Consider the following 24,444-nt stretch of genomic DNA (forward strand, 5'->3'; position numbering starts at 1 on the left):
TAACTATTCTTAAAAAAAATCTACAAATGAACATAAATAGGAGAAAAAATTAAAAAAAGAAAAGGGGGGGGTGAAGCAAAGGCTTAAGCTGGGGATACATAGCCACTATAGTGAGAACAGACCATAGCTTTCCCTGGAATACTGAGGTCCATATATAAACAGGAATTCACCCATTAGCAGGGACTCCAGACTTTACACATTTTATTCTGTACACACACCACCAATCTGAGTAAATATTCAGTCTGTAGGATGCAAGATACTCACCCTTCCATTCAAAGGAATGTGATGACAGGTACAAAATAAAGAACAGCAATAGCTTTGGCATAGATTATCTCCCACTGCTGGTCACCATCAACAAGACTAATTGGCTACTGAGATTTAACAATCAAGACATTCAAGGACAGAGAAGAAAAGGTCAATAAAAAACTGCATTATTTAGACAAATGTCTGTGCTAAATTCACAGCTTCTGTGTGTTAGCCTTGGAGACACAAATGCAACCCAAGTCTCCTCTTCCTCCACTACTTCCCACCCATTTTATTTGTTTTCTTTCTTGTTTTTAATGAGACAGCAAGGTTAATTTAAAAAAAAAAGACCAAAACTGAAAGCACATGCAAATACTGCATGATCACAGGAAAAATTAGGATTTTATTGCAATGATAATTTTAACCTTTTGTGAAACTAGAGCTCAAAAGTTACCAATGAAAAAATATATACCCCTATTACTTTTTTCTTAGGTCTTCCATTGTGCAATAGCGAGATGCCCTTAATATGCATCTTGGGAAGGTACAGCAAGAAAAAGTCTCATAAGGTTTCAGTTGTCAAGTGTTACCAGGCAACTGTTTTGTGTTTCTTTAATTATTTTTCATCTAAACCTCAGCACAGCAAAACCACCATGATTCAGCAGAAGGGAAGCTAAAAGTACCCAAGGTACTCAGAGGTCTGCACTATGTACCAGGCTCAACAGAGTATACTGACATTTAACACAGATCCCACTACTGAGGGGACAACACACTGCTGATCATATTTTGAATGCACACATGCAAACACACAGAAAGAATTATTCTTTAATGAATAAAAATACCTCTCAAAACTCACACATGCACACAAACTAAACTCAGCTAAACTGGAAAAAACAACGCAACAAACTCCTTAGGAGTCCCACCTCTCACAGAAAGCACAAAATAACAACGTCATTGTTAAACTAAAAGATCCTCAAATTCCTTCTACACACTTTCCCTGACATCCTCACACAATAAAATGCAGGGGTCAGTGGTACTGAAACAAGGAACGGCAGTTCCACTCTTGTGCACATACGAATGCAAGTGACCCAAGCTATTATTCCAGTCTGAGGCACTTTTTGTTCCTAATATCCAGATGCAGCAGCTTTTTCTTCCCCCCTTTCTCTTTTTTTTTTTAAGAAATGACTGTGGACATCTCCTTCACATTTTCCTTTTCTTCACTATTTTCACTCCATAAAGCTGCAGTCAATGTGTTTTGTGTGTAGTGAGAAGGGAATGGCACATTCAGTGGTGGTCTCAGCCACAGCCTACATTGGTGGCTCAAGTAGTCTCAGGATTAGGTCTTTGTGTGTGATGAAAGGATATGAAAAGTCAGTTATTTAAACTCAGTCAAGCTGTTGATTTTGGGGAGGAAAAAGGTTTTGCAATTCAGTTTTCCTCAATAAATCACTGCCCTTTTTCAAGGGCAGCTGCAGATAGTTCACATGTTCACAGTGTTCTCCAGAAACAAAACAGATCATGATTTTTTTACCCCTCCCCTCAATCTAACACAGGGTAAGAAATCAAAATGAAGGGGCCATCACATTAATTACTCAAATTCACTTGAAACTAAAGCAGAAAATCAACTCTGTTAACAAGTCATAAGATCACTGAAAAATTACAAGGAAAAGAAACTGCAGAGAAAATAATCCCTTTAAAATTTACCAGAATAATTTACAAAACCAACAGGAAGTCCAAAATATATTTCACTGTCCTATGTACTCAATCAGTTTACAGACATAATTTCCAAGCAGTAGTTTATCAGTTTGGGTACTCATCTGGCAAAGTCTGAGATCAGAGTTTAAAGATGTTAAGCCTCTGAAGATCTATCTTGAGCCAGAATATGATTCAGCCTTTGATGAGGTCTCAAAACGACAGCATCCAAAATATTGGCCACTTAGGAATATCTGGGCTAATGTGCATAAGCCACTATTAAACATATTGGATTCTTAACTCCTAATACCCCCTCATTAATTTCAATTCCTAATACCTCCTCAAAACTGTATTCTATTTCTTGGCTGACTTTTTCCCCAATTAGTGCATTGTGTTTTATTAGTGCTGCATTGAGCTAAACGTTGCCCAGAGAAGCTGTGGATGCCCCATCCTTGGAAGTGTTCAAGGCCAGGTTGGATGAGGCTTTGAGCAGTCTGGTCTAGTAAAAGGTGTCCCTGTCCATGGCAGGGGGTTTGGAACTGGATGGTCTTTGAGCTCCTCTCCAACCCAAAGCATCCTGTGAGCCTACGATTTTACACTACAGACCACGCACCTAGCAGTGAAGTACACATCCACAGAACCTCATACTCACACAGAGGTTAAGGCAGAACATTTATATCTAAATAAAGTAGGTGTTTCAATCCTCTTAGAAAGTTTTAAAGCACTGTAATGACCTTCACACAAGTTGTCCTTTACGTGATGAGGTAACTTAGCTGGAGAGGAGCTGCCAAAACCACGTAACTCCAGTTAAGAAACAAGAGATTCTCTCGTTCAGAGAACGAGATGCAGACAGAGGCTAAAGAGGATAACAATAATTAAAAATATGTAAGCTCACCAAAAAAAAGCCAAAAGCCCATCATCTTCAGCAACAAGTTAATTCCGTTTTTTGACTATCTTAGTCAACCTACAAACATTGATTACTACTTGATTTTACGAACAAATTTAATGCCATATTTAGTAGAAATAACAAGTGTCATTCTGAACATAGCATTGCTTTCTAGTTTACTTTTTTAGGAGAATTGGTACAGAACCTTATGGTCATCCAGAATTCATTACAGAAGATAAGACTCAGGCTTAGACTGCAGATTTTTAAGGTTTTTTTTTTTTACTTAAATGAGCTTCAGCCTGGACTCTGACTGTACCATTAAAGATATTTTAGCTGAAACACCTAACTTAACCTTCGGTTTCTTCTCAATTTTTCTAATTCACATCTACCCACAGTGTTCTGTTCCAGCCATGTAGTCAAACATAGCCGTAAACATGTTCTCATAAAAGAGACTTATTTTTAATTCATAAACCTTGTGGATACAGCAGTGATTTCCACAAAACACAGTCAGCTGCACTAACATGAGATGCCTCATATGTTGTTAAAATTCATAAGAAGAAAAAAACTATTGCCTTCCAGTGAGGACTGCTTCTCTTCCCTTCAACCTCTCAAGACAGGTGTCTTTGGTGCACTTCAAACCGAACGATGAAAATATGGCAGAAAACTTTAAATGCAATGTGAGTAGCTACTTTGGGAGATATTGCAAAGATATGGTTTTGTAAAATCTAATCAGATTTTCAAAAGAAAACACAAGGTTCATGATGCATTTTTGTGCTTGCCACATACCTTTCAACTTTGCATTAACCACAAAGTGTACAGAGACTATCCACTGTCTTGAAGAGAGTCTTTATTCTCCTTAACTCAATGGAAGATGTAAAAAATTAAATTCTTTCTGTTCAAAGAAATAATTTTCATCCAGTTCAGCTGTCTAGACTAATAATGCTCATTATGGCTGTAGTGCAGTGTATAAATCTTATTACCTACTCCAAAAAGAATATTATCAATTTTTACCATTGCTTAAACATCTGTATTTTGTGTAATGACAAAAATATTGAAACTAGAAGGTGGCATTTAATTGTTTATTTATCGGTATTTAAACTGGCTCATGCTGTAGCTTTTGAGTGTCCAATCACATTGTATTTATTTGTGCTGAAATTACACACTCACTTGCCAATACAGTAAAAGGGTGGAATGCTCCACAATGATCCCAGCAATAACTCTGAAAAACGACCACTTCTTCAATGCAAATCCGCTCAAGAAAAGCTTCTACACACAAAGTAAGATGAACCAGTTACTGCATTGTTTATTAAGTTTCACTTGATTCCTCCTGACAACCATTTAAACAATGAATGTTGGGAAATGTCTCTCAAAGAATCAACAATAATGGCTGGGATCAGGGCTTTTATATCCAGCTAATATTGTTTTTAGAAAGGAGAAAATATTTCTTCCTGAAGGGATTATAAGAAGTGTTATAAAAGACACCTGCAAACAAAACAAGTGACAAAAGATCTCTATCATTATTGATAGCATTTATCTTTTGTAAAAATCTCTGCTTCATCAGAAATAAATACATATTTGCTCTTGAATTTCAAAAGCAACCACTAAGCAAGAAGCCTGCTGATCAAGAAGAGTAAGTTTTAGAAAACCTGCCAAGAAGAAAGTGTTTTTTTCTTATGGATAGCAGTGCATTATTAATCAACACTAAGATCCTAAATTTTCTTTTCTGATGCCAAATAGAGAAGGCAAGCTTTGAACCACAGTGTCTTTTTGTCTTTTTAATACTCTACTGGACTTGTAAAATCTACTTTGTTTTTTGGAAAGCAGAAACTTTTCACTTAAAAAAACAAACTCCAGAATTTGAAAAATAATTCAATAGCCAATTAAAAAAAAAAAAACCCATATAAATTAATCAAGATGAAGGAAAATGTTTACCAAATGTGGTTTACAGTAGGAGCTTGAAAGAAGAAAACAATCACATCTAGAGAAGCAGTCTTCGCTCTTTCATTCCAGACCAGTTCAGTTTTGGAAAGCACACACTGCCTGAAGGATCTATACACTGGTCACTGACTAGGTTTTCCAATGTGCTGGTAGATGTTTCTCTCTGTACACTCTGTACCATGTGCCATGCACACAGGGTAGACACTCTCTCAGCCTTCTTTTGAAGCACATCAGTTTGTTCTGTCAAAAGTAAGACACTGCAATTCTCAAGACAGTTTGCTTCAGGGTCTGCTCCCAAAAGGAAGTATGGACAAGATCACACCAATTGTGGCTCCCTCTGCTTTTGCAGACTTCTGTAACATTTTCCCAGCAAATTCTGCATCCTCAGACAACCCCACATGCCTTTAAACCACATGCCAGGGCGCGCAAAACACCCACTCAGTTTCTTGCTATAAAACCACCATGTTGTCTTGCAACACAACCCTCATATTATTATTGTAAATGCACACAACTAAAGAAAATGGTTAATCATTTTATCTCAGGATCACAGGACCCAGAGGATGCTCTGGCCATGAGCAGTACACAGTGCGAACACACACACAGTGCAGTCTGCTGTAAAGGGGACACACTGATGCACATATAAACCCCTCTGGCCCAATGGACAAGCAGCACACTGGGCAGGACAGATGGGCTTGACTTTGTGGATGCAAATCGTACGCTAAGAGAAGAGGATAAGGAAGGACTGCAGGACAAACTGAACTTCCAGTCAAAAAGAAAGGCACATACGTATAGCTTCAAGCCAGCTGAAATAAAGATATTCTGTCTAATAAGACAGTTAATGAGAATGAAGAAGACCTAGAATCTGTACAACCAGCAAAAAATTGTTTTTATAGAAAAAAACACATTGCACTTTCAAGAAGAATTTAAATTAATTAAAATTAAATTAAGAGGCCATGAATTAAAAATCCTAATATTCACTGTAAGCAACTCCCTAACTCACAAAAAAACCCCCAATTACTGTAATTGATAGGTAAAATACACCACGGTTCCTTTCTTCCCCAAAATGACACTTTAAGGTGGCACTGTAAAAATCTGAAAAATAAAACATACACCTCAATTTCAGCTACTTCACTAAACTACAAAAAATACTTTATCTTAGTAGGTGTTTCTACTCCTCAGAATAATTTTTTTTCCTATTTTCAAGAGTTCAACAAGAACAATATGATTAAACTGTTCAACCTGAAATGTCTTTGGTTAATTTTTAAATAAATCAAAACAGGGTTTATATCCTGAATAAGTTATCATTAAGAGACGAAGCAAAGCTAGCAATAGCACCTTAAGAAACATTCCTGACCTCAGCATGACAGGTGTGATCCACTAAGTGGATCCAGATAATCCACTAAATCTTTTTTTATCTAGCCTCCACAATTCTGTGTATTCTGTGATTCATGTTATTTTCATACAGTACGATCGCTCTTTTTCAGATTTATCCTCCTGCAATTTTTTACGAGAAAGATTAATAGCAACTGCAACACAAAAAAATTACCTTGATGTCATGTATAATCCTTTATCATTTCATCATTATCAAAATCTCAGTGCTTTGTCCATCTTTCTTTTCTGCAGCAACTTATTTCACTTGTTCCTATTAAGGCTATTATATTCACCCTATTACTACTAATCTTTTCTTTGTAAATAGCCACACCTATTTTAATCCGAAATGGTGTGGTAAGCATTTGATTCTTTGTGGAAGTAGACATGTAATTAGGTTAATCTGTGCTATCTTTTCATGTGAGCTGATTGTTTCTTTACTATGGACATATTTCTTATAACAGCAATAAGCTTGCCAGATTGCTTGGAGGCAAATCAGGAGCAATTTACCAAGCATGTAGCTGCTATGAGCTGAAATCTTGACATAATAGCAAGCTGTGTATAGCCACTCCTACCTAGCAGTTATTACTCATGTTAGCTTTTTACTGACACGTTAAATTTCAACCGCACCTTTCTTTCACAAACAAGTACTTTTCTTCGACTCAGCTACATCTGTGACAAATAGCTGATCTTCAGCAAAGCATACAGGAATCTAAATGCAGAATGCAGTGCAGAAGTCTCTGACAGCAGCAACTGAATTACCTGCACAAAGTCCAAGAAGGTCAATGGAAGCAAGTCATCCAAGTGGCCAATATCTTTGGAGAAACGATTTAAGATTCTTCCTATAGAAACAGGGTTGAGAAGAAAAACAAAAGGGAAGTAAATATAATTCCTGAAAAGATCCATGTTTTACCACTTCAAAAACAATTAAAAGGAAACAGCTGGACTTCAAAAATAAAAAGACAATTTTGGAAACCCCCATGAAGGGAGTCTTCAAAAACCACTGCAATATATTTTGAAGAAGAAGAATTTTTTTACAAATGCCTTCTACCCAAATATAAAATCTTCACTTAAACAGATAGAAAAAAAAATTAAATGGGCTTTGAAGATAATATTTCAACAGAATTTAACAGGTGAAACACACATGCTTTATATGCTTAACACAGACAGGTAAAGGTTTACAGGTCAGACAACTTAATGCAAGTTTCATCAAGCAACAGCTGGAATCTGCTTCTATCCTTGACTGAAACTCACTAGTGCATGCATGTCTCAGATAGATCATAGCTGATCTAACTGATCTTTTTTAGCATTTCTGTTCTCACCCCTCAGCATTATACATGGATTCAAATTGCAGGCGTTTCTAAAATAAAATCTGAGATAGATTTGCACTCATGCAGCCTTACATTTATACTTATTGAAAACCTTGACAATACTGATCTTTATTAAAGCTAATAAAACGATTTTTAATCTGCTGTCAGTGAAGCATTTACATTTCTCTATTTTCCCAAGTTCTACTTGACTGAAAAAAGTCAGTTATATCAAGACTTCTTTCATAATTAAAGTCACAGAGCTGCCACCCATAAGTGGATTAGTATCTTTCTCTATTAATCAGTATCTCTACTCACCAGGAAAGAAACGAAACCAGGGGTGGGAATCTGGCTATTTCTAAGGTGTGTGATGCCCATACATGCATTCACATTGCTTTGTTATCTGCATATATCTTGATTCAATTATATTTTTAACTGGTACAAACATATTCACTGCACTGGCAACAAAAGACTTTTTTTTTCTCCTTTCAAAGGAGCTCATTAAACTGAAAGCAAGTTTAAAGTTTCCACACAGTGCCCTGGCGACGTAATTTAAAGATAAGAGATACTGAAGGAACTTCTGTAGCAACCATCATGGTAGTTCTCTGCTCACAGCTCTTTTTCATTCATTTCTTTTTTAAGGGAATTTCTGTTCCACACCAAACAATACAGAAAACATCCTCTCCTCAGGTCTGGGACATGACTCTGAAGAGACACTGGTGGCAAAGAGCTTGTTCTGCAGTACTTCTCTACCCAAGGCAGTTACTTCAGGCAGCCAACAGCTGAATTCATCCTGTTTTTAGGCTTTGCACACAGAGAGGAAGGGTGTACAGCAGCACAAGACTCAGAAAAATCTCTTTCATCTTTTTCTACTAGGAATAGCATGTGGGGATGTTCCCTTTTATTTGTATCAGGGTAGATACATCAGAAGAAAATCCAAGGCAACTAAAAAAAAAAACAACTTTCTTTTTGCCATGATTTTCTTTCATGGAGACTGGTCATGGAAGAGTGATCAAGCACATGCTGCATGCACACTGTCACTAAGGCTTCTTAATATCCTTAAATATCACATTCTAGGTTATTTTCAAATGAACCAAGTCTTCACTGGCAAAAGAAAATCATTTGAAGAGGTTAAATGCTTCCTGTTGATAGAGGCTTCCTTAGCTGCATGTCCATGAAGGGCAGATAAGGAAAACTAGGTGGAATAACAGATTGGGCTCAGGGTATTAGAAATCTGTTCACAGCTTTGTCACTTGTCTTCTGAGTGACTTCACTTTATTTTACAGAGCAAGGAGCACAGCAAGGAGAGGTGACAGTGCTAAGCCCCTCCATGAAAAGCTGTGAGACCCACCAATGAGGAGCTGCACACAAGGGCAAAGGATTATTCCCATAGTGAGCAAACCCCACCTTAATTCAGCCTAAGAATCACCTTTTTGCCTTTAAACCCCAAGTAAGTTTTACTTGTAGTGGTTTCAGACTTATATAAGAAGCTATTGCACAAAGGCCACCCCAGGTGTCACTGCCAGGAGGCAGCAGGGTCACTCAGGCTGGCTCCTCTCCATGGTCACAGCAAGGTCAGCCCCTTGCTGGCACCTCCAGCCATGGAGCAATGCCTGCACATTTAGAGTGACTGTGGCTCTCCTCCTCTTCCTGTGAAGTTCTCTGAGCAACGTGGTCATGACAGAAAACTCAGTTCAGCCAGGCTGTCCCCAGCAATCCCTGGTTTCACTGTCCCTTCCATGTTACCACCAACCACTCCAGTTCCCAGAGGTAATCACGCTGCTAAAACTGCATTTTTTTGCATCTGCCTTATGGAATTGTTAAGTATAACAATGTTTCTACAGCCTCTGTTTTGACAGTTCTGTGAGCTGCCACTAGGAAAGTGGAAATTAATCTGATGTTATCAATAAAACATGAAAACATCTTTTAATCTGCCTAATCCTCTTTAAAATGTAAATACAGCAATTCTGTAAAATGACACTGACTAAAATTTGAGTGAGCAAAAGAAATGGTATATGAAAAAGACAAACCTTGAAAACTGGAACCTTTCACAGTCCACCTAATACAACAATTAAACAGTGGCAACATGAATCAGTTGCTTCTCAAATAAACATTAAAATGAATCTCTGACAGCAGAGCTTCACTGTTTTTGAATTCTCTAATTACTGAAAAATTAGTCTATTTAGTGTCTGCCTATAGAAATTCTGGAAAATGACACATGAAGTCATTAAGGACCAGGAAAATATTTTGCTTATTGCTAAGAGGTCAGTATCTCCCTCCTGTACTGTTTATCTGGTGACCATTAATGCTTTTCTACAGCTAAAGGCAAGTGACAAACCCACAAGCCTTAGCTTTATTTTTGTCACTGCTGTTTTTCAATTCTACTACCTCAGAGACAGAAGAAGAGAAAATACAAGTCTGGAGATGCACTTCAGATCCTGTTCACACGGATGTAACTGAACTTGCATTTTATACAGCATGTCCTACACAGAAGGAAGGTACAGTAACTCACTAGAGCAAGTTCCTTCACCATGTGGCAGGGACAGCAATGCACCTTCAAGCAGAAGTGTTATGCTTTGGAATTATCCACAAGATGCCCCACAGCCATTACAGTATTGCATTCAAAGCAATTGCTTCATTTATAAGGACATCTACTAGTACAAGAGGTCTATTTCACAAGGAATGAAGAAACAACTATTCCCACTTACTGGAAGCACAGTAAATCAGTGACTTGCTTATGCATAATTAAGCATGCTAGAGAAAACATTCCAGATTTAAAAGTTAAAGTACCTATTTGGAGTCAGGACTCAAAATGCTTACAGTTATGACTACAGATTCTTCCAGAATGTGCAAACTTAACTTTTGAGAATGCTTCTTCAGACTATGGAAACTGTTGCACCTGCTATTCAAGAAGGGCAGAAGCTGCACAACTTACCTGCCCCCACACCCCAGAAATTATGTTTTCTCTCCAAAACTTCTAAATTCTTCTCTCCTAAACTTACAGACTATCAACATAAACTTGACACCATAGTTCATATTTCCAAAAACCCCAAACTCCTTAAGTAAGCATCTCTGAGATATACATGCCAAGAAACAATTCTTAGATCAGTCTAGTATATTCAATTCACAAAAAATTTAAGCTCCTTTAATACCTACATCCTTTACTTATCCCAGTGAGGGACTACAAAAGCAAAAAGAAAATACTACATCTAAAACTTCTAAGTCAAATTTCACCAAACCACAAAGAAAAAAAGTCTTTAAAGAAATCAAGGCTTAAGTATGCCAATGTTACAACAGCATCCAAACTGGTGAATAGTATCTGCTACTTCAATCACTCAGGCTTCCATGCAGTGTGTAGTGTGAGTAGCAAGCTGCAAAACGGGACGTGCTCTCTTCAGCAGTCTTATGTTTGTTTTTACATCAAATAACTTAATCAGAACACACACTGTTGTTAGATTTCTTCCAAAGTAATTAAATAACTATTCAATGCCAATTAATCACTGTTAAATAAGGGTCTGTCACCAAAGTGCTATGTACACATTTCAGACTATTTAATGGTCAAATACTTGGCAGTATCAAAGTTAAACAATGATTCATTAAACCTCCTCCCGTACACAATAGTTAGGCTAAACTTGAAGTGAAAGAATCAAAACTCTTTTGTACTCTGTGAAAAGGACATCAAACCTCAGTATGTGATATTCTTTTCTTCCTTGCTCTGTAAACTGCTTTAATTGCACGAATCGGAATGTGTTCAGGTGCTACAAACCCACTTTTGCTTCTGCAGGTGCCTACTGATACTTTGGAATAGATGTTCAAACCTATCACACAAATAATGAAAATACTTGACTGTGCCACACCTTTTAAAAATGTTTATACATACTTTATCATGAAAGAAATATAATCCAAACTGAATCAACACTCAAGATGTAAACACCAGAAAAGGATTTTTTTTTTAAACAAGAAACTAGGATCCTCCACTGGAATAGCCAAATGCCATCTACAGTATTCAATGTTGTGCAACCTGAATTCCAACGACCCTAAGAGCAAGAGTACATTATTTCTAAATGTATTTGGCACTTCTAGTGTACTTTGTTGGCCAGGGCATTCACTGAAATACCTCTGTGTAATACAATAGAGTAGGCACATTGATTTTCTATACCTTGCAATGAGTTTACAAAACCTTTATACCCACTTGCTTCATCACACATTGCAGAAATACTTTGTCACTACTTCTCTACTTCACTGACTCGCCTCTTTGGAAAAGAAGAAGGGTTTAAGAAAAGGGCCCTCTACACACAGAAAGATTTTGCCACTTGTGTGTGTGTGTGTGTGTGTGCACGGGTGCGCAGTCTTGGAATGTTTCTCCCCTCAGAGATCAGGCTAATCCTCAGTGCAGGCAATTTTAATTGCATCACACTTTTTATTTCAATATGTAAATGTTATTAATAAATACTGCTTTGCATAGTAACCTCAACTCCTCCATTGCAATTGGCCTAAATATCCCTATCCATTCACCAGGGGGGAAAAAATATTCAAAATCTCTTAAGCTACTCTGAAGCCAGAACACCCTCACTACCCAGCTTCCATGGAGAAAAAGTTATATTCTCTTCCTCTCCTTGCTGTAAACTCACAGGAACCTGTCTAAAGCCAACCTGTAGTGCTAAGAATAGATTCAAGAAGCTACTTAGTTCATTTATGTGTAACTAAACCCAAACAACCCCAGCTAGGATTGCACACTTGCTTGAAGGTATGTCACACCAAGGAGATGCTTGCAAAGGAGATAACCTTTGGATGGATCCATGTCAGACGAACCCAATGCATATTCTGTGCAGCCACTGACTTTGCTGAGTGAGCAGAAGCCCCTTGTGTCCCCCACACCCCTGACACCAGGGTGGCTGGGTGCCACCACTGCAACAGCCATGGCACAGTGTGGGCTTCCTGACCCCAAAGAAAGGAATCGTGCACTCCAGCAATCCCAATTACAGCTTGGAACACCAAAGCCCTTTTAAACGGACACCTGGTAGCAAAATAATGCTCTCAAGTGTATGTGTGGCAATAAAGGCACACTCAAAAAGTACAAATATAAGAAACAGCTGTACAGAACTGGGTACATGTGAACACCCATCCACTGAACTGCACTGAACACGCTTCCCATTCTGTCTGTGGTACAAACTGGCAGCTCCCCACAGATCTTGCTGTTAAGCTGTGGCATTCAGCAACTGATAAGCCTTTACCCATGCTCAGTTCACACACACAAACACACACACACCCTGAAAAAAAAAGTACTGCAACTACAAGCAGCCTGCCGTTTCATCAAAGCAATGACAAAGTGGATTGTCCGTATCAAATGTTGGCAGGAAGCAGACATTACATCAACCTTGTAAAATACAACTATGAAATCAACAAAATAATTAAAGATGGATTACCGACTTTGAAAGGAATTGTAAGTTTGTGAAATATTTCTTCAGAAAGAAATCTGGAAATGCATCTCCTGCATAACTGTCAATTACTGATCTACCCTGGCTTTTCTTCCATATTTCTACAAAGAAACGTCAAAAGGTCTGTTATCTTTTTTTAATATATGTTTAGCACCACATGTCCACACAAACTGCCATATACAGCATTGCTGTCTTCCCCACAGGCATCCTATAAATATAAATAAGAAATTCTACCCCATTTTTTTTTCTTTAGCAGTCTGAAACTGATAGGAATATTATCACTTTCTTAGACATTTGCAAATAGGCACAGTGGTGCTGGGCCAAAATATGCTGAGACCATAATATCCATTTATCTAAACTGCCAGCATGTAATGAATTCAGGTGGGAAGCCTTCTATCCAAATTAATTTACTACTTGAAAAGGACTTTTTACACAAATGCTGTCAAACAAGAAAACAGTTAGGAAATGAGAAGAAAACGCAAACACTGTGTTTGATCTTATTTTTAAGTGTAGGATTTAAAGGAAGAAGAATAACTATGATAAAGATAAGAATGGAAAACAGGCTTCTTTGGAAATGAATTTTTATTTTTACTGCTGATGGAGACATCTACATTACCTGGTATGAATACACTGATCCTAACTGTACAGTTGTTTCTGGAGCTTCCTAGTCCATACATACCACTGATTGGAATTACCCTGCTGCGGCAAACCAAAATAGGTCAAGGCTCTATGCAATTTTTTTCTCTCTTTGGTAATTTATGTGGTGCAGTTGATTTGTCCTTTTTCCTGGGTGTATTCAGAAGAGCATGTGTATTAATATCTGTTATCACCAGCCAAAGCCTCCTCACATAAGATACAATGCAGAAATTACATCTAAAGTCTCCACTAAAAACAGAAGCACACAAAGGAAAAACCTTGACTGTGTGGAGGAAGTGTAACTTTCCTTCGTTCTGAAATTGCTTTCTTGGCAAATCTCAAAATACCTTCTGCATCCTAAATGCCTTTCTGATTGTATCTCATTACCCATTAACTAAGTTGGTTACAATTCCAGATGTAACAGCATTTATAAAAGAGAATTTAACTTTGGTGCTGTATTATACTTGCTAACAAAGTGATCCCATTTAAAAAAGTGTGCTAGAGCTAGAGAAAATTGTTATTCATCAGCAATTTTCTAATTATTGATCTCTGTAATCATACTCTGTAATTGATTGTGAAAGGAAGGTTCAAAATCATCTAAAAGTACACACTTCTGGCAATATATAAAAGTCTTATGCTAGAATCTGAGTACAAAACTACATCTCTGCTTCATAATTAGAATGACAATGGAAGCAGACACCTGCAACCCCCCCAGTCCCTGGAGTAATACCAAACTTCTAATATGTAATCCTGTGATGTAGATTGCCAGAACAAAGTTCTAACCATTCTAGAAGTTAAGCTCTCGATATCCTCTCTGTTTCATATTAAACTCATCCACTGAAGCTATTTTAAGTTATCCTCAGTTTAATGAAAAAATTTCAACATTTAAACATACTGAAACAAAAAACCTCACAACCTAAAATGACACCACCGAATCTAATGAACTGCCAAAATGCAGCAGAAGTTAATTTCTGCTGTATGCTTTAACATAAGCACCATGACTTTAAAGTCCCATTTTTAAGGGCCACAGTCCAACTGAACAAAAAACAAACCATAAGAAAACCAACCAACCAAACAATCCAAAAAAAGGGAACTATTTGCAACTTATTAATTGGCATTTAAAAAGATGTCAAGTTATATACTACTGAGTAAGTTCTCCATTGATTTTTCTCCATCTTCTTTTTCATATATTAAGTTACCTACTTCAACTTCTCACTTTTGTAGGTAATGTTTTGTGCTTCTGTTACACAGATGCAAAGCAATCTGTGTAACAGAAACACAAAACATTACCTACAAAATGTAGTCTTATAATGACTTTCTACTGGCACAATTATGAATTTGATTCTTGGCTAAAATATTTAACCACAAATGCACCCACTTATAAAAAAGCACTTGTGTAGCCTACAAATCCAATTTGGCCTGAAAATATGTCCCCAGTGCTGTTTTGCTGGAAAAGGGACTTAGAAAATTTAAACAGAATACTACAAACAGGATGGACTGAAGTATCTGAAGAGTATTTTGTTACTGGAATACTTACATGAGAGGAGGTTACATTCTTTCCTTTCCTCCTCAGTACATTCAAACACCCAAAGGACCTTGTGCTATTAGAGCTATTTTTATATTTTGGAGCTATATATATAAATATACATACATCAATGCAACAAATAAAATAAAAATGGAAATATATGTCACCTTCCTGGTAATATTTTTCCAACAAAAAAAGGAGTTTTCCTATGTTATTTATACTATTAAGACATGATTCAGAATAGGCTTTAAATAATGCATTTCAGAAAATATGGAGGTGGATCTCACACAGCTCTTGCAAATCTGCTCATATTTGTTGCTTTTCCCATTTTATCTCCTAAAGATAATTTGCATAATAAGAATCTTAATTTCCAGTGTTCCAATGTTTTTCCCTTCCCCCTCTCTTTTTTTAATTGGTATTAAAGCTAGAGGGGCTCAATCATCAATCCAGTCTAAAATAAGAATGGAGAAATAAGACATTACTAGATATAAAGCATTTGGAACCTGAAATTTTAGTTGAAACTGCTATATGGTTATCACTGCTATATGGTTATCATTCCAAAAACAAATAATATGCCATTTTTTACCAATCTTATATATTCAGATGCCCATTCATCTTCTTCCTTTTTCTGGAACCACAAAAGAAAATTCCATAGGACTGTTTCTTCTGTTTAGTAGTCTATAGGGACTGAATTCTGCAGAGGCTGTCTTGGGACAGCCAAGACTTCTGGCCTCTACCTAGCCCACCCATTCTGAGGATAAAGCCTCTGGACAGGCCAAACAGCAGAGGCATTTCATATCTCCATCTGACTGTAAACTGTTCTCTTTTGCTTGGCATGTTCCTTCAGCTTGATCATTCATTTTTCTTTAGCTTCAGTTCATTTTTCTTTCTCTCTTCTTCTGGAATATGTGAATGTTTGGAGGGATTCTCTCTAAAGGTCATTCATTATATACCCACATAATGATTCCTGAAACACATTTTCCTTTATAACTATTCCTACTATTAAAAAAAAGCCACTGGGAATAAAAAAAAAACAAACCAAATATTAAAAAAACACATGGCTTTGGCTATCCAGAATGCTCAATGGGTGACACTAGAAAATTTTCAGTGGATTTTTTCCTGCCTCACATGGAAGGTCATTACTACAGAACTCAAGAGATATTCTGGTATATCTGTCAGAAAGCTCACTTAGTCTGCTGTGCAAATAATCAAAGCATTCCCTTGTAATATTTGCTCTGTGTTAAAGAAGACGCACCCCACCCCCTCATGCCCCATGAAAATAAATATTTTGCTTCAATTTGAGACTTCACCTACTCTTCTGTTTTGTGGCTGGCACCAAATGCCACTTGTAAATCTTGCCTGAGAAACAAACAAAAATCTTTTGTCTCAGAAAAACTGAAGGCAATCACAACCCAAGAGGTTTATTCCAGAAGTGATGTCCAAGAGAATATACATATAGTCTGACAATGCATTTCCTTGGGCCATTGGCTTCTGGGGAAAAAAATATCACTATAAAGTAAATTTCTTTACAGACTAAACTATTATTAACTTAAATGAAATCAATGAGAATGAGGGAAAAAATGAGAAAAAACCCAAATATGACCTCTGCTCTACGGTATATCTTATTCATTACATTAAAAGAAAGACATTTTAATAATTATATTGTTAAATGATAAGCATTTTGAAAAGCTATACTGCACTGCCTTTGACTCTACTGTACTCCTCTACTGGGCAACTATTAGAAAGCTTCATCTCAGAGACAAAAAAGAAAAATATACTAGAAATAAGCAGCTACAAATGGGAAATAGCTGCTGACCACACTAAAACATTAGTTGTGCATATATCAAAACCAAAGAACCTTTAATGTTTATGTATAAATATACCTTAAATATTACATACTTATTACACATTACATATGTGTTGCTTAAAGAAAAAATCCTATAATTTCCTATTTTCATGGCTTTTAAATAAGAAACTTAAAATTTCTTAACTCTAAGAAATTCAGAATGATAAATATGTTAACAGCAACGTTTTTTCACTTCTCTATGAACACAGAAAAAAATTCACACACATCAAGGAGGAAAAAAATTACTTGACTGAACCATCATTCAAGCAGAAGTGAATACAATTTACAAACCCTTTTGGTTTTGTTAAGATCAGAGACACTGTGAAGCTCTGATTTACAGCTGTCCAGCAGTACGAATTCCTAAGTAAATAAACAGGCTAAAACAGAGGAGTGCTGCTCACAACAAGGGACTCCTGAGATCTTTGCCATTTGTTGTCTGCATGTCAGAAACAGCCAGAAGAGGATTAATGGACCTGAGGCAGGAGGCAGAGCCTCACTGGGATGCAGGCTGGACCACCACGTAGCCAGCAGCGTGTCCTGCCCTGAAGAGTTTTTTGTGCCAGTTAAGAGAAACCAGCAAAATTGACTGCAGAAGGAAGAAGGAGCTAGGGGAAGATGGAGCAGTGAGCTGGAACAGAAAGTTGCAGGACAAGATTGTGTTTTAAAGTACAGGAACACAAAGGGGTCATGGAATTAATGAGTTTTCCCCACCCATATGTTTAACTGCTGTCAGTGTACTGTGGTTACAACGCCACTGGTGCATCTTAAGAGATGATTTTAAGATGAAAATGTGCCAGCTTGTAGATGAACTTTAGTGCACAGTGAGCAGGAAGTTACAAAGATGTAAGCATGAAAGAGAAACAAGCAGAATTATGAGGGAGGGAATTAAAAACACTGGAATGTGCCAACAGCTCCATTTACCAGGTGCAGAAATAGTAAATGCATGGGGGGAAGGCTAATGTGCAAACCAAGTCATACTCCTCTTAACAATTCCTGTTAGACTCCTTCACAATATATTGGGGCTGTAAGATTAAGAAAAGATCTCCCTCCATCTGGCCCTGGGGAGCAGCTGCAAGACAGAATTGTCAAGAGACAAGCTGGCAGTCCCAGTCACAGACCTCACCAAACCTGGGGTGTTTGGATATTGAGAGAGTTTTGTCTACACACTGACTTGAATTTTTGCCCTGTTTGCATGTGTCTTCTGCTTCACCCTCAGCTTCATACACTGAATACCCACTCCCTATTTCCTCTTCTCTCTCTTCCTTCAGCATTGGTTCTTCCATTCTCCTTCACCATGGCATGGCACAAGCTCTAGGTACAAATGTCACCCCACACACAACCAAGGCACAAAGCCCAACACAGCAAGACACAGGCTAGAAAGTGTGGAAGAGTTGGGGACACAGCAACTGAGAACAAAAGGTGAACACAAGGTGATTGCAACACTTAAAACCAGAAAAGTGCCTGAACTGATGTTTTGGAAATGCAGAGTGACAAAAACAGTCAGATACAGGAATAATCCATAAGCCATAAAGCCAACAGAAAGGGTGTTTTACACTGAAAAAGAGGGGAAATACAGCAAGGGAGAAATCAGGTTCTGAAGTAGTTCCCAAACTAGAACTGTGGAAGTCAAAAAGCCAGTGTCACCTGAAGGAAGATGGCAAAGTGCATCCAGGACACACTGCACAACCATAGGCACTGCACACATACAGAGTATTCGCAAGCTTATACTCTGACAGACGAGGGAAGACTTATATCTATTGAAAGAGATGTCTTTAGAAAACAATTCAGAGGATTTCAGTTCTTGCTTTAAACTGCTCTTAAAGGAGCATATTTCACTCTGCTAACTAGAGAACTGCAGGGGAAACAGATGGTTGAGTCTCATTAGTCTTTAGAGTATACTCTGATTAGTTTGCTTAATTTCATTCACACAGGGTCTTACGACTTCACAAGGCCAATTAAGATTTCAGGTAAAGGAATTATCAGTAAGAGTTTTCTTTCTTTCTTCAAAATATGTCTGTAATTGGGTTTTAACAGTTCTCTTACTTACACATTGATTTTGTTTTCCTGACATCCATTTTCACCACAGTTTGGTTTTTGTCATTCTTTTAAACCAGCAGCTTTTCTGCTGAAAATACATTAGACACATTAAGATGAAACAAGTTCCAGGATTTTAACAAACAGGACAACTAGAGGAGCCATGTAAAGACTATGACAAAAATATCTATCACTCAAGTATAGGTACATAATACATAAACCACTATTAAATCCTCTCATGGACCTGAAGCACAAGTTCTATTTTGTAATATGCATTAAAATTTTTGCAAATAATAACCGATCATAATCTGACCCCAGACATTTTGGGAAAGGTTCTTTCAAAACAACAGCTTTGCCATTATTCTGCATTGAAAAAGACATCAAATTTCAGATAAGGCATGAATAAAATGGAAAAATACACATATAATAATGAAAGCAAATGACAGAAAAATATCTTGTGTTTTTGTTTCCTTCTTTGCAAAACAGCATGAGCACAGAACTTGATTCGGGATCAATTTGTGGATACATCATTAAAACATAGGAAACAAAACTATACCTTCAAGCAAAAAAACCACAAAAGCCAAATTGTGTTAATAAACCAACCACCTGTATTAAAATTACAGAGTATTATTAGTAACAACTTAGCATGGTAGTTTATTTAATTAGACTATTTGGAGAACTAATGTTGGCTCTGATAGTTTTCAAAATGTAGCTTAACTTTAGAAGGCATATGAAAAGCATTCAATAAACCTTTCATCACATGTATATACATGAACGGTATATACAACACCCCTTAATTTTCTGAATGTCTGTTTTGTCCTTGCCTGACTCTAGAGAAGAACTCCTCAAATAACAGTTCACATATGAATACAATATGAAACTAATATGAACATTCAATTCCTGAACTTTTTAGGGTCAACTATACAGTGGTCATGCCCTCAGGAAGGGGTCATGAACAAGTTTAAGTCTTTGGATGAATCTAAAACATCTTAGGACCTTCTGGACAATTGGGGGTTTGTTTCTTTGTTTCTTCTGGTTTTCTGACAATGGAAATTGAAAATGCCTCTTGACATCAAGGTTTTGTAACCTTTTATAATCTGGTGTTTTTCTGGAAAACTGTCATATTACAGGTATACAAAATGCTAAAATGCTGGGCTTATGAAACAAAAGTCTTTAGCACAGCACATGATCTATTCTGCCTTCCAGAAAGTTCCTTTCTTCAACAGGTACCACACCCACACCCTCAGAAGTTTGTCCACAATAGACCACTTGGCATGATTAGGACCTAAATTAAGTCAAGACATCACAAGTTACCTGAACTAGAAATACAAATAAATTTGAAAAATAATCCAAGGTATGTTGTGAAACAGTATCTCTCCAGTGTTACCATTTGCATGGGTTACATTCTTTACTCCTCAGTGCATTCAAACACCCAAAGGACCATTATGCTGAAAAAAGAGATCCTAGAAGAACTGAAAAGTTTTGACATCACACAATTTAAACTAGCTGTGAATCCCCCTTGAGGAGGTATGAATCATCTCTGAGGTTTAAATTAGATTATCAACCAAGTGAAGCAGCACAGTAAATCTACAATAAAAGATGAATGCCTACAGGAAAATAATTTTTGCCCCTAGTGGCAGATGCTTGAACTTTAAAGGATCTGAGACTAAGCTCTTTGTCTAAGCCTCCCTGACAGAAAACAACTGAAATAATGTTTTTCGTTGGTCCAACTTTGCTCCACATGCCACATGAAAACAGTATCTAAACCCTGTAAATGAAAGTATATTGTCACTTCTAAACCAATTGAGGATCAAACAATTTAGAGAAACCAAGACTTATTTTGCTGACAATTAAGCTCTATCACCAAGACTCGAGATTCAATGAAATTTGACAATTGTGAAGAAAAAGGCTTTTGTCTGACTAAGTCTGAAGCATTTGGAAGAATCAACAGAAAATCAGAAGACCAAATTAGATCGAAAAGCCTTTGAGGATAAAATTCACTAATTAAAGTAACTGCCTTTGTTGCTCTGGTTCCTCTCTGAATTGCTTTGGTATCACAGCAGAAAGGCATACAGCAAGAGGAAAAACTGGTCTAAGGAGCAAATGTTAGGGTTAGGGTTCCCACTTCCTCTTACACCAACAGTATTCTCCATCCATCCTGCTGCTCAAGTTCCACTACGAAGAACCACAGCCCCTTTAAAGATGAAAGTTAAAGTATAAATCTCTGCTTTGCACCAAATCTGAGAGGTATGAAAGGTCTTTAAAGCCCTCTTCTTCCATGCTGAAAGTTTTTATCCATCACCTTTACTTTGTAGTAATTCAGATATAACCCAAAGCTACCAAAGTGCTGCAGGTCACTAGCTGGAAGAGTATTTTTGCACCTCCTTCTCAGGGAGTCAAAGAATGAATGTAACCTTCTGTTTTTCCAAGACCCATAAAATCAAAGAAACACAGAATGGGGCCTGAGTTGGAAGGGACCTTAAAGACCACCTATTTCAAACCCCCCTTCAGTGGGCAGTGACACCTTCCACAAGACCAGGCTGCTCAGAGCCCCATCCAATGTGGCTTGAACACTTCCAAGGATAAGGCATGGACAGGCTTGTCCAGACAACCTGCGCCAGTGCCTCACTACTCTCACAGCAAAGAATTCTTTCATAATATCTAATATAAATATACTGTCTTTCAGTTGTACTAACTTGTTCTCCTTCTGCCCATTTAATTGAACAATAAGTAAAATTTCTATTCAAAACACTTCTATGCCCTTTTAAAAATTATTAACAAGTACTCAACAAGCATTTTAACATCCTGCATCTCATAAGAAGCACAACAACAACAGAGGAAGAGCAGGAAGGTATTAACAAATTAAGCAGTGCTCAAAGCACTACATTTTAAGCTAAAACCACCTCATATCATTTCAGAAACCTGGGATTTTGCATTTCACTAAACATTTGTATCTCTATTAAAAGTACATAATAATATTGCTTTAGTACATGGCTAAGAAGGGACAAAAATTAATTAAATCCTATTTTTCCACAGGAATGTTTCTATTTTTTCAAGCAAACAAACACTTCTGGAAAGCGTCAGATTGGACATTTCCACTCTTGAACACTCAGCAGGTGAACAAAATCATCTGTATAAGCCCTCATAATCTTAGAGAAACACTTATTTTTGAACAATCACTTCTAAACACTGTCCTTAAGCCTTCGGTAGTAGCTGAGCAACACTGGTTATTAAACTGAGGTGCAGCAGAGTTTATTTTTTCTTATCTGAATTAAAAAAAAATATATTGGGATTGTTTTTTCCATTTTTTCTCTTGGGGATTTTTGGGGGTTTAAATATAAGCAGCATTCAGTGAATGGCTTTGAATTCAGTATTAAATCATACTTGTAGCTTAATTATAAAAGAAGATCATTGTCACTGTGTATTTGGAATATTAGAACTTGTCAGCTTTATAAAAACCTCAAGGCACTTTTTTCTCTCAAATTTGGCTTTATTTTGAAAGCACTCCTTAGATAAGATTTCTTAATATTAGAATAAGTCTAGAATAACTAGTTTTCTGTCAAAAATACTGATGAAAAAAAATTCTCTCTATATTGTTAGTTTAATAGAAAAAAAGATGACCCTTCTAAAGCTAAAACCATCTATATTTCACAGATCTGAGGCTTTAAATTTGCAGAGGTTCTGCAGATATCTTTTGTCTCAAAGGACCATCAAACTTGGTTTTTTTTCTCCAATGGTAAGGGAGTATTAGCTGACTGAAGGTAAGAACGACCAACTCTTCCTTAAACCATTTCAACATTTTTAGTCAGGGAATACCAGAAATATTCTGGAAAGCTAACAGTAATTGTTTACTTTTGGCTGGTTGTTCAGAGAGGAGAGAGGAGAACTGTTCTTCTAGGATCTGGGAATTAAGGAATGAAGGGAGAAAGGAAAGAAGTATTGTACCAAATTCAAGGAAAGCATATGGGCCTTTACATAAACATATGTTCTTTTAAAAAATTGTTAAAAATAGGGTAAATTTCTAAGTGGAACTTTCCAAATCCTAGATACCCATCCTTAAGCACAGGGACTTAACTCTCTAAGTTAAGACAGACACATCTCTTCTCTAATAATAAGCATTACAGATTCCAAAAAAAAATAAAATAAGTGCTCTAGAAGAAGAGAGAAACAAAATAATGTAAAGTTTACAGCTTTAAATATTCACATTGAAAAGGAGAGAGTGGGGAAAAACCCCACAATGAGCAAATGCCCCTGGCATCCAATCACTTACTGTCCTCCTGGCATGTCCTAGAAAGGATGGGGCAGGGACAGCATTCCTGTATGAGAAGTTAATTATGACATCTTAAGAACAGATGTAGGAAGTTTGCCTAAAATATAAACTAAACTCTTTATTTTGGGTTGTGAACATTCGAACTCATGAACATGAAATTATTCTGAGAAATGAATACACACAGGGACAAAGAAGCATGTATTCCCACTGAAGGGAAGTTTACCACAAAGAGTGTTTTTTCCTGCCTACACACGAATTAGCAATATTCTGCATTGCATCATTTACATATTAAACAGACAGCAACTTCATTGAGAAAAAAGAGGTTTACCACACACACACAGAAATCTCATCACATCTGATAAAAAGAACTGAGGAAGAGTTAGATCATCTCTCTTCCATCTATTATTCCTTGTAATTGCTAGTAAGGATGTCCAAGTTCCAAATCTTCACGTTCTCAGATTTCCAAACACCTTCAGATTATTCTGCACTCTCTGACTCAATATTAAATCAAGCTACTGAAGACTTATGCTTGAAAGAGAGCAGGAAAAGTAGCATTCCTGGACAAAACAGAGGGTGAATTCAGTACACAGTGGATGAAAACTGACCAGAACCATGTCAGTGGACAGAGAAACCATGACCTTATGAAAAGCTGAACTCTAAATTTCCTCTGAATTTTCAAATGTCATAAATGTTGCACAAGCAGCACAAGATAAAAGCTCAAATTTGAGAAATATTAGTGACCTTTATGCTCTTTTTTAACTGGTAAATGAGGAAGGATGAGGAGATCCTACAACTAGAAGACAAACAGGTCAGAAGCCATTTTTAAGTCTTTTACAACAGCGCAAGACAAACCTAAGACCAAAACCACCTCCTGAGTACAGAAGGCACTCTACTCTGAATCAAACAGCTGAGAATGAAGACTCTGCCACCTTTCTGCCATGCAGCACCTTGCTTTGCCTGCTGGCTCTGTGAATACAACTTCCTACCCAGCATTAGGTGAGTCATAGTTAAGGCAGCCCCAGCCTATCCAGACTTTTCAGAAACCTCTTCACTCTAGAACCTCCCTTTGGGACCACCACAACTAAATATTCTGCTCAAGCCAGAATCAAAAGCTATGGCAACTAAGTATGCAAATAAGAATCACCTAGGAAAATGTTCAACAAGAACCCAAATTTAAATGAACATTAAAACAAACCCCAAACAAAAATGAACGTGCAGTTTCCAGTTTCAAGCTACCTGCCTCAAGGTCGGTATAGCCACAAGC

The 24,444-nt window shown here is 37.1% G+C and overlaps 1 protein-coding gene across 3 annotated transcripts in view; it reads right to left on the reverse strand.

The window, feature by feature from the left end:
* Positions 1-24,444, reverse strand: part of ABCC4 (ATP binding cassette subfamily C member 4 (PEL blood group)) — a 141,813-nt gene that overhangs the window by 57,724 nt on the left and 59,645 nt on the right. For all 3 annotated transcript variants that reach the window (XM_066571533.1, XM_066571532.1, XM_066571531.1), the window contains one exon: positions 6,887-6,966. In XM_066571533.1, coding sequence (XP_066427630.1) covers positions 6,887-6,966 — 80 coding nt within the window. The remainder of the gene's footprint in view (positions 1-6,886; positions 6,967-24,444) is intronic.

Source organism: Molothrus aeneus, chromosome 2 (genome assembly GCF_037042795.1).
Source record: "Molothrus aeneus isolate 106 chromosome 2, BPBGC_Maene_1.0, whole genome shotgun sequence".
Taxonomy (NCBI): Eukaryota; Metazoa; Chordata; class Aves; order Passeriformes; family Icteridae; genus Molothrus; species Molothrus aeneus.